This window comes from Acanthochromis polyacanthus, chromosome 3 (genome assembly GCF_021347895.1).
Source record: "Acanthochromis polyacanthus isolate Apoly-LR-REF ecotype Palm Island chromosome 3, KAUST_Apoly_ChrSc, whole genome shotgun sequence".
NCBI lineage: Eukaryota > Metazoa > Chordata > Actinopteri > Pomacentridae > Acanthochromis > Acanthochromis polyacanthus.
The window spans coordinates 22387424-22405794 of NC_067115.1; the positions used below are offsets into that span (position 1 = coordinate 22387424).

The 18371-nt window shown below is 40.3% G+C and overlaps 1 protein-coding gene across 1 annotated transcript; it reads left to right on the forward strand.

Moving 5' to 3' along the window:
* Nucleotides 1–11095: 11095 nt before the first annotated feature.
* Nucleotides 11096–12810, forward strand: bglapl (bone gamma-carboxyglutamate (gla) protein, like). Its single transcript, XM_022214342.2, has 4 exons — nt 11096–11224; nt 11340–11714; nt 11831–11927; nt 12136–12810. The coding sequence occupies exons 1-4, from the start codon at nt 11164–11166 to the stop codon at nt 12236–12238; spliced, it is 636 nt and encodes a 211-aa protein (XP_022070034.1). The 5' UTR covers nt 11096–11163; the 3' UTR covers nt 12239–12810.
* Nucleotides 12811–18371: the final 5561 nt, after the last annotated feature.

Genomic DNA, 18371 nt, shown 5'->3' on the forward strand with positions numbered 1-18371 from the left:
CATGCATGTTATGTTGTGTCTGTTTACACGAGTGCGAGCCGTCTGTGGTCTGGTTAGCCGACCTCAGGTCACTAGCCGCAAGTCGCAGCGATCTGGCAGAGTTTGTTAGTCTGTCCGCGAATGTTATTGTCAGAACCACAACACACCGACCTCAGAGAGACTGACAGAAAGCAGACTGGGAAGATGTGGATGGAGGCAGTTAAAGACACAGTAGTTAGTGGTAGTTTCTCATATGATTCATTCAAGATAGAAAAGTCAAGCCGAGTCCAGTCACTTTTATTTATACAGCACAATTAAAAAAAAAACAACAGAAGTGCTTCCCAGACGAGACAGATGAATTAACAATGCAAAAGTTAAAAACAAACACAAAACACGACAACCACAGAAACATGAGAGCCAAGGTGAAGCCTAAATGGGAAATGAGGAAGCGGAATAAAAGGCAGCAACAGAGTTATTCACAGTAAGATTAAGTTAAGAGTACACGACCAAGGGGCAACAGCAGACTGATGTGAACAGTAAGAGAAATAAAGTGCTTTTATTAAACCTGATTTTAAACCATCAGAGGTGGAATAGCGTTTACCGTATTATGGGAAGGGAGACTATTTCAGAGCAAAAATAAGAAATACTAGTCACCTTTGGTTTTGAGTTGTGAATGGGAGAGGAGTTATTGTGAGGACCTTATACCAGATTATGGAGTCAGCAGATTAGCAATGTGTTGTGCAGGTAATCCATTGAGGATTTTATAAAGAAAAGATGATTTTTTACTAATAATCCTATATTTCACCAGTAACCAGCGAGTGGACTAGAGCATGAGATGTGTTGTCTTTAATTTGTCCAAGTTAGAAGTCCAGCAGCTTCATTTTGAACCGTCCATGCATCCATTGATCTATACACCGCTTAAGCCTCATTAGGGTCGTGGGGGGCTGGAGTCTATCCCAGCTGACTTAGGGTGAAGACAGGGGACATCCTGGACAGGTCACCAGTCTATCACAGGGCTACAGATAAAGATAAACAATCACACTCACATTCATCTACCAACAACTTAGAGTTACCAATTAACCTCAGCATGTTTTTGGACTGTGGGAGGAAGCCGGAGAACTCAGAGAAAACCCACTCATGGACAATGAGAACATGCAAACTCCATTTAGAAAGATCACTGGAATGCTGGGATGCAAACCGGTGATCTTATAGCTGCAAGACATAAGTGCTAACCACCAATCCACTGTGCAGCCTCATTTTGAACCATTTGTAGTTAAATATCTTAGAACACAGTGAGTTACAGTTGTCCAGCTGAGAGCTAATAAGAGCACAGATGACTGTTTCTAGTTCCTTATAAGACTGAGATCCCATTAATTTAATTATAAGGGGATTAAAAAAGACTGTCCACTACTGACATATGTTTAAGTTTAAAGGCAAGTTCAGGGTATTTAATTACATTACAGACAGGTGACCAAAGCACATTGCTGAGTTTAGTGGCAAAGCTAAAAGGGTAAAATATGATTAGTTGAGGTCTATTTTTATTTATTTGAGGGAAATGCCTCACCATCCAGCACCTGATGTTGTTCAAACAATGAAATGGCTCATTAGTTAGTGAGCACTCACAGGTAAAGCCATGCAACAGTGGATAGGGACGTTGTATTGTTCAAAAAAGAGCACTGGGGAATCATGTACGAGAGATAAAATGGGCCCTCAGATGGATCTTTTGGGGGCATGGGATTCAAAGGGAGCAGGGAATAAAGAACTGTTGTCTAATCTGATCAAAACACTTTTTTCTCTCAGGTAGGAGGTGAGAGAAAGAAGTGTTTCCAAATATAAAGTGTGCAAATAAAGTGGAAAAACACAATCTGTGCAAGTTAAACTAACATGAAAATCCTCAATGAAGGATGTTTGGAGGCAGCAATCAGATGCAATAAAAAAACAACAACAACTAGGGCATCAAATTCAAAATTAACTTGATATTTGACTTGAGGACATATCAGACTCTGTAAATATGGGATAAAAGGGAAAGTATTTTGCTGTAAAGGCTGTAAAAGCTCTATAAAAGAACAACAGATGGGCTGCAGACATCAAGAGTGAAAAAGTTTGGGCTTGTCCCAAAAATATTCTCTCAAGCAAGAAGGGAATTTCAAGGCCCAGACTGGGATCAGTATAATTAGTGGTGTTGCACTGCCAAGCGGATACATCCGGCGGAATTGGGAAAGCCTGGCAGGTGGACACTTCTCAGAGACCAGATGGAAATATACAGTATGCATCGCCCGCCATCTGAGTTTGTTTATGGCTGCAACTGAGACAACCGACAGATGAGACGGTGTTACGTAAAGAGCTGATGAGGGTCGAAGGGTGACAGACACGAGTGACGCTGTGTTTTAGTCCTCTAACATCAAAAGGTGAATTGTAAGTCGAGGTTCCCGTATAGTTAGCTTCTCCTTATGTTTGATTTTAAATATTACTGCACCCCTGAGCCAGTAATTAAACAATTCAGTCACTAATTACTCATGATTAGAATATGATTCAGTCAGCATGTGGGTTGTTTGTCTTATTTATTCCACAGTCATTTTTAATAAACAATCAAGGCTGCTCCTGGCTTCACATCATGTACAAAAAAAAACACCTGCTCTAAAATGAAAAATAGCATGGCCTTCTGTGGCTTACAGCTGATTGACTGAGAAACTTGAAATGCTCTGCAATTAAATTTGTCTTTTAAGTTTAGACTTTGCAGGTTATTAAAAGAAACCCAGTACTTCAGTTGCTGGAAGGCTGGAGAGACTGATGAACATCTGTAGCGCCAGAGGCACCAACATAACAGTGTGTTTTATCTAATCTGTTCCCCCTAAAAAACATCCATTTGCTGTGATGTCCTAGATTACACCAGGTAAGGAATTACTGTCAAAGTAAAGTTTTAAGAAGTTTACTGTGTGGTGCTCGTTTATACCTGATGCAAGCACAAAGAACCGCAAAGCAGCAGATTCTTTGACATAATAAATTATGACCACACTGGCTTCCAGGATTACTTTCTGACTGTGCATTTATTTGGACAAATTTTTCACAAGACACAAGATTGACTTGGCACTATAGTATGTATCTTCTTGGGTTAGAGTAGCCATAAAACCTCTCAAGATGGGTTATATTTCAGCTATGATGGTACAGTTTTGCCGTAGCTTGATGCTGGTGATCATGGAAACGCCACAAAAGGAAAGTCACAGCTTCAGCCCCTTGTATTCTGTAATTTGCGCTATTGTAGGTGTTAAATTTACAAGAGCACTTAGATGGTGAGATCAACGATGAGAAGATGAATGTTGCCTCTGAAGACATTTGACATGTGAAGCGACTCTCCTCCTTCATCTCCTACTCAAACTAAACACGATACTCTCTGTGCTTCTGATCTCACAGGCCTGTTGCTCCAAACGAAGCAGGAACTTGGCTCTTACGGTCTCGAGGAAACATCATAAATCTACATCTAAAACTGGCCTCTAAGAAAGACAAGTCTTTAATAAGTAAGCAATAAGTATACTGTAGGTAGGAACTATTCTCTAGCCAAGAGTATGACTAATGTTATTCCCAAGTCTTCAAAATACATCTTTTTTTTAAAATCACGTGAAACTTTATGTTTATCCTTTCAAACTGACCTGATGACCTGATGTACTCAAAAATATATATTTATGTAGCCTATTAGGTTTTAATTAAATACGTATTAGCATTAGATGAAGGCTACTAATAGAGGAGGTTTTCTGATTGTGCAGAAGATCTAAACTTGTTCAAAAAGAACCACCAAGAAATTTGTCTGCCAAACACAGAGTAGCGTACAACAAACGTTTCCATATCTAGTAACATGTAAACAATTTGCACAAAATCTTTACATGGAATGCAACATTTACAGTGTACAAGACTTGTAAATCAAATCCTCTACATACAAGCACGCTGTTCCAAACATGAAATATCATGGATGGCCCTTTAAATTCCTTTATGTTTGTGTTTGGACTTTTTTTTCATTTACATGTAAAATAGTATTAGGAGAGAATAATCTCCCAAGGACTTTGTGCATTCAGATTTATCTTTACAAGTTTTAATTCTTTTTTATTATTCTTTTTTTATTGGACCTTATGTTTAAAATGGTCTTTTCTGTGTGATTTGAGAGAATTAAAATGAGAGAAATAAAGTGGAGAAAAGTTATCTATCTATCTATCTATCTATCGATGTGTCTTAATTTGATTTTTCTGCATTTTTTAAGCTTATATCCATATTAATGAGTATACAAACAGATTCAGGGGACTACTATAATCCCCTCATGGTAACATTGTTGTATTACAGCACCGATGTCAAACTTCACATTTCATAATATTTCATCGTCAGCACAATGTAGCTATTATTATAGGTACTGTGCTGGAAGGTGAATGTACGACCATGAAAAACAGGAAACCTTCTGTCTGTCTCGGAGCTTCTACACGCACAGTGAGGTAATGTCTTTTAAAAAAATGCTAAACGCACGCCTCTAACTGGTCATTTGAAAGTTGTTTGTTCCAGCGATACCAAGCATGTGCGTTATGCGAGTGGAGAAAAGCTGGCATGGACAAAAGAAGGAAATTTACAATGAAGACCTTTCAAGATTACAAGAAGAATGGCTCCAGTTATCCAACACCAACACTTAAAGTCCGTGCTGCCATACACTTGAACTGACTTTAGCTAACAAACCTTTAGTTAAAGCCCTTTTTTTTGTGTAGACGTTCTAATATAAATTTTAAAAAAGTAACTCCATTCCTACATTTATGACACATTCAAAACCATAAAATTAAATTCAGCAGTTCCAGATCAGGTGCCAAAAGTTGGAACCTCCTTAGAGATTGGCAGGTGTAAAACCACTCTTTTTTGAAATTCTAGGATCTGTTTATCTCTTCTCTTTCACTTCCCTTCTCCTCATGCAAAGATCTAAAAGATCTCCAAGGTGCTCTAATCTCCAGATTATTTGAAATGAATCACTCCACTGTAGAGAAAATCACCTCCAGGTGGCACAGATTTCAAACAACTGGATTGGCTGCCCCAGCAAATTCAACCCAAGAGCAGACTGTTTTTTGTTCAGATCTGTAGAAAACGCTTGCAGCCGCTAGTGTGAAAAGGCATGTGTACAATCAGAGGGAGATCAGGAAAAAGCCCTTGGTGACCAAAAAGAACATTAGAGTAAAACTAAATTGACATTGAACATACAGGCAAAGAGCAGGCCGTTTGGAATGATGTGCTCCGGACAGACGAATCAAAGATAGAGCTGGTTGGCCACAGACAGCACACTAACAGCAGACATGTTTGGCATGGACTAAGGGTAGCTTTTCAGGAGAAAAATCTCACACTAACTGTGAAGGGTGGTGAAAATATTGTGGTTTGGGGATGCTTCATTGCCTTAGGGCAGGCATGGGCAAACTACGGCCCCCGGGCCACATGCAGCCCGTTAGGCTTTTCAATCAGGCCCGCGAAATTATTTTGTCAAGATTAGAATTGATGAAATTACAGTAAAGACCACATTCATTTGGCCTTCCCCTGCAGTACCCGACGTTTCTGTTGACCCCACTAGATGGCGCGCTCCAGACACAACTGACCTTTGTTGGTTTATTTTCTCTTCTTCTACTGTGCAGCTGCATTGAGCTCTGCAGTAACAATGAATGAATCAAAGAATGAGTGTCGAGCAGGTGTAAACTAACCGTGACGTCACCCGTTGGTTTCAACGCTGAGAACAATATGTACGTCATTGGCTGAGAAAATGAAGCCCGGATTTTGCTACTTCCTGGTCGCCGTTTTGGATTTTTTTTGGAGCCAGTGATGTAAAAAGCGTCATCAAACAGGCTGGACCGGAGAGCAACGAGGGGCAGGATTGGCTGAGAACTCTCTTATCCCGCCCACATTTTACCGCAGAGGCTTCTGTTGCTGTCTATCAAGTATAGCCACGCCCCCTGGCTCTGCCAACTTTAACGATTTATTTAAAATTCAGTATTGATTTATTTAAAGATCGGCCACCTGATCTCTCATTTTGACCATGAAAACTAACGGGAAAAAAATCCTGAGCTGTAGAAAATCAGTCTATCAAATTTTATTTTTTCCAAAAATGAATTGGGGTCTACGGAGAAAAAGCTTTTTGGAGACAATCCTAGCGGACGGCGTGATATTGCAAGTTTTTGATACTTCCGGGTGGGCTTCAATTCTGGAGCCAGATGCTATGTCCATTTTTATATACAGTCTATGGTGTCGAGTGTTTTCGAAGGAGTGGACGACTAAATATTTTTTCGCTGAAGTCCGTTCAAAGGCTGTATGTCTTATTTGCAGTGAAACCGTTCCGGTTTTTAAAGAATACAATATCAGCCGGCACTTTTCCATGCAGCATGCTAACTACGCGAGCAACCAGTCAGCGCAGGAATGGACAGCTACGGCTCAGAGGCTGGCAGCCAGTTTACAGACTCAGGAAAATATGTTTTTTCTGCAAACTACGATTCAAGAGTCAAGCACGAAGGCAAGTTATTTGCTAGCATTCAAAATAGCAAAGGCTGGCAAGCCTTTCTCTGAAGGGGAGTTTTTGAAAGAATGCATGGTAGAGACAGCAGGTCTCCTGTGTCCAGAGAGCAAAAACAAATTTGAAAAAATTAGTTTATCAGCAGGACAGTTACTCGCCGTGTTGAACTAATGGACGAAGACTTAGCCAGCTCACTGAACGAAAAAGCGGAGTCCTTTAAGCTATATTTATTAGCACTAGACGAAAGTAATGACATAAAAGACACTGCTCATCTTTTATTTTTTATTAGAGGGATTAATGAACATTTTCAGACAATGGAGGAATTTTTGACCATGAATCCATGAAGGGAAAACACGTGGAGAGGTCTGTAGGACAGGATGTCTGGGTCATCCAGAGGATGAAGCTGCTGTGGTGGAAACTCGTCAATGGATGGATCGTCAAACTGGACAGGAAAAAACGTTGGGCTGCTGTAAAGAATCCAGGATAAATTGAAGGAGGAAAACCCTGAGCTGGATGTGATTTTCCTACACTGCATAATCCACCAGGAAGCTCTCTTTAAGTCAGTTTTGCACCTTGATCATGTCATGAAGCCAGAAGAGGGCTTTCAGCATCGTTAGTTCATTAAATTTCCTGAAGAGACTGATGCTGATCACCAGGACTTGCTTTACCACTCTCATGTCCGCTGGTTAAGTTTGGGAAAGTATGTCAGCGAGTGTGGGAGCTCAAAGGCGAGATTCGCTCATTTTTGGAGTTTATCGGGAAAACCGATGATTTTCCTGAGCTGCGCGACAGAGATTGGCTGTGATTTTGCTTTTGCTGTGGACATACTGATGATGCACATGAATGAGCTGAACGTGAAGCTGCAAGGGAAAGATCAATTTGTGCACGAAGTGTACACAAATGTGACAGCCTTCAAAGCCAAACCGACTTTATTCTCAAGACAAATGTAAAAAAAAATCCTTCGCTCATTTCCATACACTGGTGATGCTGACAGAGGCCAGTGGATATGTGATGAAATATAAGGAATTACTAGAAGACCTACACGGAGAATTCTGCCTTCTGTTCTCTGATTTTGAAAAAAAAAATTGATAAGACCCTTCAGCTGATATCATGTCTTTTGTCACAAGACCCACAAACAGCACCTCAGGAGTTGCAGTTGGAACTGATCGATCTTCAAAGTGACTCGGTCTTAAAGGAGAAGTTCAGCTCCCTTAAACTGAATGACTTTTATGCTTCACTAAGTGAAGCCAAGTTTCCAAACATCTGGAAGATGTCACAGAGGATGCTGGTGTTGTTTGGATCTACCTACGTGTGTGAGCAGACGTTAAGCGTGATGAACATCAACAAAGCACACCACAGATCCCAGTTAACCGATGAACACCTCAGATCCATCCTGAGAATTGCCACAACCAAACTGACACCAGACTTTGATGCATGGACAGAAAAGGGTGACCAACAACACTGTTCCTGCTGAAACTGAATGTGAGTATTCTTTACTTTGTCAGTATTGTCTTTAACATGTAATTCATATTAGTTTGCACAATCTCCAACCATCTCATGCTGGTCTGGCCCGTCTGTCGAATTTCAAGTCATTGTGGCCTCTGAGCCAAAAAGTTTGTCCAACCCTGCCTTAGGGAATTCTGCATTTTATCAAAAAGTCCTTGAAGAGAATGTGAAGGAATCTGTCCGTCTGTGAAACCAAAGCTGACGTGAAGCTTTTATTAGTACAATGGGCAAAAAATAAAAAAGAAAGAAAGAAATAGAGAGTTGTGGACTGATCTGGTCAGTGTCCTGGTTTGAATCCCACTGAAATATTGTGGATGGACTTGAGATGGGCAGTGCATGTTAGAAAACCCTCACATTGGAATTTTGCATGAAAAGTCAACAATTTTAATAAGCCGATGTCAAAGAGTGGTGGACACAATAATGCAAAATGTCTTCAAGAAGTTATTTTTGCTGAAGGGGGTAATCCTAACTTATGATGCCAGGGGTGAACTTACTTTTTCTACAGAACAGTACTATGTGTACTGATATTCTTGTTGAATAAGTGACTGAAAAAGCCCATTTTCCTTGTGATATTGTTGAAGTACTTCTTTTATGCAGTTTCAAAGAAGATTATGTGTTTGCTCATATAAATACATCTAAGAAGCCAACATTTTACATTTTTTAATGACTGTGCATGTGATTTTGTTAAATTTTGAGTACAGAATTGGCTTATCAGTTCTACAGAAATCCAGATTTGAATCTACATGTGTCAGCTCAAACTTACGAAGACTATAGAATCATATTACAGTAAAATGGTGTTGTATTACTGGTTTTATTAAGAATACTAAATATAATTAATACTGAGTAATAATGACCCTCACATACATGTGCAAATGGAGAAACATCAGCAGTAAAACAACTTAAGACTAATGTATAAGAAATGAAAACCAATAAAACAGAAAATGATCAACATGGAAAAAGGCAATGGAAACATTTTAGGACGTCAAAACAATAAAATAAATAATTAGATCCTATTTAAATTTTGGCCCAAAAAACAATCTAATCAAACGCCAGGCTGAAGACGCACTTTTAAGTTGAGCTTCTTTCCTCAGACAGACTGTTCCAGCAGCTCGAGGCATGAAAACTGAAAGTTGTCTCACCAAATGTTTTTGTCCTACGCTTTGGAATGACTAAAAGACTTGTGCCAGGGAACATGATGGACCTCAGGGGAAATGGCTTGAAAACAAGTCAAAATGTTTCAAATCAATACAAAAACGTGGGGAAAACTCATTACAGACACTATTCTATTTGACCTGTGAGGATAACAGATCGTGTAATGTAAAAGATGATTAGATGTTTATCACTGAGCTGACTGCAAGTATCATACACAGAACAATATCTGGCATATAGTTGTGTCTAAGTCCACTGGAGGGACAAGAGCTGCTGCCCAAACCTGAAGCAACAACAGAAAAACAAAACAATGTGAGCATTACTCATTGTCTAGAAGAAATGCTTTTAAAGCCAAAATGCAGCAACAAATAAGGAACTCATCCAAATCAGAAATGCCCCAGACGCTGTATTTCCTGCCTCCTCAGGGACGTTACGGCAATTGTTTTCTCCAACTGCGTCCCCCATGCACTGAAATGCATCCACAAAAATGGACACCGGACCAGACATTGAAATTACATGGCACACAGTCCAAAACAAATCCCTGACACCAGGAATAACGCTAGACTAAGAAACACGAACGACACCAAGGTCACTCTGCAGCACCACCGAATCTCTCGCTGCATGACAGATAGAGCTGGTTGGGGGCCCTCCGAGGTATTTATACACGAAGTGATATGTGTGCACAAATGTTGGTTATCTAGACAGTATTTAAGATGCAATATGGTTTAGGTCAAAGTTGCAAACTGCAAATACCTTTTTTTTTTTTTTTATCAAAAAACCACAGCTTGAACCATGGCCTACAAACAGAAGGCTGCATCCAAACCCGCATGCATAACGCTGTGCATCCAACACATGGGGGCTGCCTATATTTAGCTCTATATATGCTGAAATACATCCAGCGACGCTGAATATTGGGCTACTGGTCGGTGTTGGTAAGCCGTGGCCGTGCACTGGATCTGTTGAAGGCCCAGGCCGAGATGGGTCCGTAAATAGCGACTGACTGCGGTTCTAGTGGGACTCTGCAACACTCTAATTAAGCTCTGTCGCATAATGAGGCTCACTGCTGTTCCGTGTCACTCGATTAGTAGCTTGTGGTCGGCTCAGGCTATAGTTTGGGGTTTGTGGGGGTGGGAGATCACATCTGGGGCAAGGAGTATAGTAGCATAACAGCAATGGAAGAACTGGCAACCTCCATGTTAAAGAGGTAGTGCTGCAATGGGTCTCGCTGATTAAAATCTAATTACATTTCAAGGGTATTTTATAGAAATCTTGTAACACCACCAGTTTGGACTTTCAGGGTTTGCTGTATTATTTATACTCTGGTGATGAAGGATGAGGATTGAAGGGGATGCACAGAAACAAGATGAGTAGAAAAATGATTGGTTTGACCTCAGGAAATGATTGGCAGGGAAATGAGGGTGTTTTGTTGGAGGAAATATAAGGAAAACATTGTTTAGTTTACCCAAAAGCCTGAAAAAGAAAATGTTTTAAGACATCAATATAGTAATTTAATATGACATTACAGGTCTTACAACTTATTTAAAAAGTTGTAGGAAACACATTTTTGATTCCATGTAGCGCATCAGAGACAAGGAAGCCCCTGCAGTGTGAAGGTAATCCTTCCCCCATGTTGAACTGACTGTCAGGTGAAGGTTCACATACATAAATACATATATGTTTACATGCCTTACCGTATATTGTACATGAAGTCAAATGCCACGGATGTTTGTGGCTTTGTAAGCGGGTGAATGAGAGTTTGGCCTTAGTGCCAGGGGCTGCGTGGGTGTTTGTGGGAGCTTTCACGACAAGTGGAAGCGGAAATGTTGACATTTGATTCCCCAGCCAATCAGAGGGTTATCTCATTGTGTGGGTCTGGCCTGATTCAAGAGGTGGACTACAGTATATATTGACCTCAGCACAGGGCAGAGAATCAGAACAAGCCATCGAAGCGAAAGCAAGGAAAAGCAAGCAACAAAGAAAGCAACTTGTCTACGGCGAGACTCTAACTACAAGACATCATGAAGACTCTGGCTCTCCTCTCCATCTGTGCTCTTCTGTCAGTGTGCTGGTCCATGGGAGGTAAGGACAAACTCATGCCGTCACCGCTGTGAAACACAATATTGCTGTCCATGTTATTCAGTGCAATGTAAGGATCTCACTATGTTTAACAAATGTGACTTTCTGTGTCTTTCAGCTGTGGAACCTGAGGTTGTCGTGGATCCTGCTGCTGACACAGCTGCTGAAGCTGCACCTGCCGACCCTGCAGCTGCTTCCTCTGACTCCTCATCTGCTTCGGACTCTTCTTCATCCTCCGAGTCTGATTCAGCCTCCTCCTCCGAATCCGACTCTTCCTCGGACTCTTCAGCATCTGATTCCAACTCAAGCTCAGACTCTTCAGCCTCCGATTCATCCTCCTCATCTGAGTCCTCCGAGTCCTCTGAATCTTCTGAATCTTCTTCCTCCGAGTCTTCTTCTTCTGAATCCGACTCCTCAGACTCCTCTGACTCTTCTGCCTCTGACTCTTCCTCTTCATCATCCTCATCTTCATCAGAGTCAGCCAGTGCTGAGGGTATGTAGCTGTTTGCTTCCAGAGGGAATATTTGGATGATTTAGAGTTTAAAAATTTTCATATGAATAGAAGAAAAATTGAGAAAAGCCTGAGTTTATGATGTTTTTTCCCCTCAGCTGCTCAAGTAGTCATGAAGAGGGACCTGGCTGCTGTTCTCCTGAGGAGAAGAAGAGCTGCTCCAGCAGGCGACCTCTCCCCTCTGCAGCTGGAAAGGTAGTTATTTGCTCTAATTGTGTAAAAATTGATTCACTCAGGTAGAATACAGTTGTAGATTCTGCAAGTTATTTTTTTTATTAATCCTATTAACCCTAATCACAATTTTCTGTTTTACTCTGGTGCAAGAAATACAATTAGGAAGCAAAACACAGAATGAAGTGATGCTACACACCTTCTAATTCTGTGTCTTTCTCCTTCCATCCAGCCTAAGAGAGGTGTGTGAGATGAATAATGCCTGCGATGAGATGGCTGAGACTGCAGGCATCGTTGCCGCATACGTCGCCTACTACGGACCTGTCCCCTTCTAAGTTAAAGACTCCTCTTTAGTGCACATGTGAACTGTTTTTTTCTGACATTTTGGTATAGAACAGTGCAACAACAACTCCCCCAAATCCAGAGAAGGAGCAGAAAAACAAAAAAGATGGGTTTGGCCCATGGTATGAAACCAGATGGAGATTTTTTTTTCTTTAGGCACAAATCATTGCACAAGTGATCAGCTTCAGTGGTTTTATTCATATAAGGCCTCTTCCATGCTTTCAGAGAGGCACATGGAAACGCTAGCCTGTGAAGTATGCGGTAGCCCCAAACAATTTAAATTATTCTTTGCGTCTACAGTAAAATGAATTGAATGGTGCTACAAGTGCAAATGTATTGTATGTTAATGTATTGATGTTTTTATATCATGCTTTAGTCTTACTTTAATTGTTAGTTCTAGTGAGTAGTGGATGTAGTAATGAGTTGTTAGAAGTACTGTAGTTTTAGTAATGTAGTGATAGTGGCAGTGTACAGTATGTGTAAAATGCACATCACTTATCTGTAATGACTGTAACCACAAATCGCCTCTGGGTTTGAGAATAATAAATTATTTTGTTTTGTCAAACTATTGTCTTTGTTTCCTTAATGTATTCTCAATGTTAGCTAAGGGAATGTTATTATTTTAAACTTAAGCATTTCAATGTGCAGAAACAGGTTTTTGGTCTCTAGGAGCTGTGGGAGCAAGGTCCTCTGAACAAACTGATATTAGTGTGACCTTGTAAAATTAATTTGGCAAATTTGTAAGCAAGCAGCCACTAATTTATGCATTGAGTAGCTCTATTCAAGTTGAACATTTAGAAGTTAAACAAGGTGAAATCTTAGCTTGGAGCATTCACCAACACATTATGCAAAATGAAATGTCAACATGGCAAACAGTAAGCTGTCTGGAACTAAATGTGTTAACCAGGACTAAAAAAAATGAAGCCAAGACAGAAGTTGAATAAAACTGCAGTTCCTTGAATGGCCACTTGACTCTGGCTCCAAAAACAGTCAGTTCCAAAGGACCTCCATGCTAAAATGCTCAGCTTTACAGCAGAAATGAACATGTTTACAGCCTGGTCCAAAGAAATGGTTTGGGTCTCTGTTGCTAATTTCCTCATTTATGACAAACTGCATTATGGGTGAATTTTTGCTTAACTCAGTTTAAATTGTATTAATGCTTAAAGATATGCATAATTAAGAGTGTGTCAGCTCCACTCATGTCCTTGCTCTTGGCTCATTTTTGATTAGTTGAATAAAGTTAGGTAGGAGGAGTCAGGCTCTGCCAACGTAGTGATGGTTGGAGGCACCACACCGAGCTTTAAAACAGCCATTTGGGTGACGTCTCAGAGGTTTTGTCCAGCTTTCTATGCAGTCTATGTCTGGAACACAACACGCACATTGGGGCAGAGGTAATCGTGAGGTTGTCTGAAAGTTAATTATGCAGCTCTGTCTGGAATCCTGGAGGCTTGTTTAAAACACTTACCACCACTCTGAACGTATTTCCAGAGTCCCCATAGTGTTTTTAGCCTAATGATGAAATTAATTTATTTTCATCCTAAGATGGAACTTTGATTCTTACATCCACCTTGCTGGTGAGCTTCCACTTTGTGTGGTGAATCAGGAACAGAAACAGGACTTGGGAAACAAGTCCAAATCTTGCAGCCTGTTTTTTTTTTTTTTTACTTATCTGACATTGTAAGAAGAGTCTTTGAGGATTCTGAAAAGACCTTTACAACAAGGGCTGTAAACAACCCTCTGGGTTTCGCAAACATCAAACAGCATCACTAATGTATGCTAACACATGCGTAACAGGTATTTTTCTGTCCGCTACTGTGTTAGTGTTTTGCTGTTTTAGAGCATTTTTTCTGGAAATGACTATGGGAATGGTGGGAGAGACACAGCGAGGCAGTAGACAATAACCTCAGGCTGAGGGAAGCTGCAAAACTGGGTTGTCATTTCCTGTGGGTTCATCATTGACTTACAAATACAAGTAATTATGAACATATACAGTGTCTAAAAAATGTTTTCACACCTCATGTAAGTTTCCCCCTTTTATTGCTTTTCAACATCGAATCATGGTCGATTTACTTTGGGTTCTATTTTGACAAGAATTCACAAAAAGCAACTCTTTCATGTCAAAGGAAAAACAGATTCCTGCAAAGTACACTGACAGTCAATAGAAACTTTGAGACCATATTTTTCAACATAATTTTTTATTTTGAAGCCCGAAACGGGATTTTCTTCATATGAATCATTTGTTTAGCATATTGGCATACAGAAACAAAAATCTAAAGTTTCAAGAATGATTTCAAAAGAAAGAATTTCACAAAAGAAAACGGCACCTGCCGAACACAAAGTCACAACAGTCAATACCAAGTATGGCCTCACAGGCAGCAATCCGTCGGTGCATGCTTTGGACCAGGCTTCTGATTGTGGGTTGGAAACAGCCCATACGCCTGGCTACATCACTGTAGCTCAAACCGGCCTCCACCATACCCAGTGCCAGGAGACGTTGTTCATGTGATAGACGCGGCATGATGCTGTTCACTGGACTAACAATGGTGGCCTTTTTTGGGCCTTTATATAGGCCTTCAAAACCCATTCTCACATTGTGCAGATACTCACTGAGTAACGCTTGGTGTGTATTTGGTTCACTTTTGCAAAGTGACCAACCCATGTGCAATGAGTCATGACAAAATGACAACTCATCATTATCTCAACTACCAGGGCACTAGATCATCAGTAAATCCACAATGAATAAATACAACCCCCTACAAGTAGAATTCTGCGTACATTTCTACCTCAAAGTTTCTATTGACTGTCAGTATAGAAGGTTGGAGTCAAAAAAAAAGAGACCAGTGAGCGAGTGCCTGTTCTTCACCAGTCAAAGCTTTATGGGAGCGTGGCAGAAAGAAAGCTACTGTTGCAAAACTCTCATAATAAATCTTGACTAGAGTTCACCAGGCGGTATTTGGGAGACTCTGAAGTCAGCTGAAAGAAAGTCATCTGATATGGCAAGACCAAAATTTAGCTTTTTGACCATTGTGCACTGCACATCATCCTCACCTTAAAGCATGGTAGTGTTAGCATCATGATGTGGGGATGTTTTTCAACAGATGGTTCTGGAAGGCCTGTACAGGTAGAGCATAAAATGAATGCAACAAAGTATAGAGAAATCCTTGAGGACAAACTAATGCAGTCTGCAGAAGAATGTGGTAAAACTGCAGTGTCCCGATGTGCAGGTCTGATTGTGATTTTTCCATGCAGGATCAATGCTGTAGTAGTGGCCAAAGGATCATCTACTAAATACTAAGTGAATACTCATGCAATCACTTATTTCATCTTTTATATTTTTAAATAACTGACATTACTTTGAGGTGAAATCTGTTTTCACTTTGACATGAAAGAGTATTTTTTGTAAAGTCTCAAAAAAATTATAAAGTAAAATTAGATTGACCATTACTCAACGTTAAAAAGAAACAAAAGGGGGAAACTTCCAAAGGCTGAATGCTTTTGAAAGGCACTGCATTTGTTGTGAATCAGTGCTGAATTTTACAATCACACATAAACTTGCCCAATAAAGATAGCATCCTTATTCAGTCTCTATTACTTGCACAGCATTCAGCTGCCTTAAGTTCCCATAACTACCATTAGATGGCAATGTTGTTCAAATAAACATGTCCTATTTCACACATCAGGACATTAATTATGTATTTTGCGGGAATACATGACAACAAGTCTACGGTCTGAACAGGAGAATCTTATTTGTATTTGGTTATGATTGCAAACTGAACATGGCCTGCAAAGTCAGTTCATACTGCTGAGCCACTCAATACAAACACACACAGAGCAGCCAAACATTACTGGAACCCAGAGAACTTAATCATAAACTACAGTTTCCAAAGAGGTTAAATGTTGATTTTTTATAAAGAAATTATGTTCAAGACCTTTACAATATTATTTTTTGTTTGACTACAATGCAGGAGTTTAGTTTGATATCCAAGCAAACTGATAATAATGTTGCAGTATAAGTGTGGCTAGTACACACTCTGATCAACGCAAAACAGCTTAATTTGTTTGGGGAAAAATATTTAACCTGGAGGACATGAGTGTGACTTGATATTGCTCCTCTTGGTTCTGTGCTTTGCTTTAAGCTAATTAGAAGATGTTCAGCTCTCTTAAAATACATGTCTTGATTCAAGCACATGGCATACAGTGTATTTGTGTGTGCATTTGCCCTCTCCAACTAAGGTCACAGACACTACACCCTTACATGTCTGGAAAGACATCCATCCTTCCACTGTGTATGCACCGCTTAGTCCTCATTAGGGCCGAGGGGGGCTGCAGTCTATCCCAGCTGACTTGGTGCAAAGACAGGGGACACTCAGGTAGCTTTCTAATACGTAACCTGTTTAAAGTGAAGAGTAGGTCAATGTAGTCACCAGTCTGTCACAGGACTATACGTAGAGACAAACAATCACACTCACATTCACACCTACGGACAGTTTAGAGTCACCAGTTAACCTGAGCATGTTTTTAGACTGTGGGAGGAAGACGGAGTATCTGGAGAAAACCCACGCATGCACTGGTCCTGGGAAGGCCGGGTGTCTTCTAACTGCAAGGCGAAAGTGCGCAGCCCCTTGGAAAGACATATTTTGGAAAGTTGAACTATGGAGAAAATTACATTTAGTTTGTGCGAAAACATGGAGATGAATAACTTGCTTAATGTACGTGAATGTGTGCTTGACTTCTGAAGCAAATTCATAACGAGCAAAGGGAAACTTTCCCAATTTAACCAAAAGTGAAAACTGTTTCCTATGTCAAACTCACACACATCGTGCTACAGCTCAAACATCTATGTACTGTAAAGTAGCAATGAGTGAAAGTCCTTTTTTGTGTTGTGGAGACGGACTTTGATTCTCTAGATTTCTTAACTCGACGTAGGAGATTTGAACACATTACACCTCAAAACAGTCACAGGTCTCGATAAGATTAACGGTGCGTTAGCCTCATCGGCAGGCGTGTTAATAAACTCTGGTGACGTTGGTGCTGTCACACCCCATCACATGCTGAGCAGCCATGTAGCCCTGGACGGGTTGTGCCTCTGCTTTATCACTTACTGAAGCCCTCTCAGCTGCCTCCCTTACACACAGATAGACTCCTGAAGCTTGTTTCACCACCTCTCCTTGAGTTCAAACTTAATCCCTGGTTGTAAAATTACTAAGTAGAGATTTATGCATCACTGAAGAGAGAATAGACAGAAGTCAAACAGTTTCTTACATAGAGATACAATTACTGACTGGCTGGTCACTGGGCCTTTCAGGTCAATTGGTCTAAACTATTTTAAGATACCACATCAACGATAGTGGCAGCAGTTGCAGCAGTAGTTCATGAAAGGATTCATTTCAAAACTGTATTTTCTTTACTGTGTCCTGCACACTTTTTGCTTCAACCGACATAATGATTCAGAGCTCTTAGTGCTGTTTTCATAAAAGAAGAATTAATTTTGTGATGTTAACTGAGTAATGTTAGCTTTCTAATACGCGACCTGTTTAAAGTGAAGAGTAGGTTAATCTGGTTCATGGCCAGCATGTGACCTGATATTTTATAAAATGCTGCATGAATATGATCCATCTATCCATTCTCTATACACCGCTTTATCCTCACTAGGGTTGCGGGGGGTGCTGGAGCCTATCCCAGCTGACTCGGGCGAAGGCAGGGAACACCCAGGACAGGTCGCCAGTCTGTTGTAGGGCTACATATACAGACAAACAATCACACTCACATTCACACCTACGGGCAATTTAGAGAGATCAATTAACCTCAGCATGTTTTTGGACTGTGGGAGGAAGCTGGAGTGCCCAGAGAAAACCCACGCATGGACAGGGAGAACATGCAAACTCCATGCAGAAAGATCCCTTCTTGCTGCAAGGCAAAAGTGCTAACCACTACCCCACTGTGCAGCCCCATGAATATGATGCAAATTGAAAATATTTAAAAATGCAATTTCATTAAAAGGATATAACATACTGTAATATAGCAAAAAATAGATAAATAGCTATGATAAATAGACATTTTCCATTCAATTTAAAATATTATTTCTGAAACCTGCATGTGTTCAAATATAAATAGAGCAAAGTGATT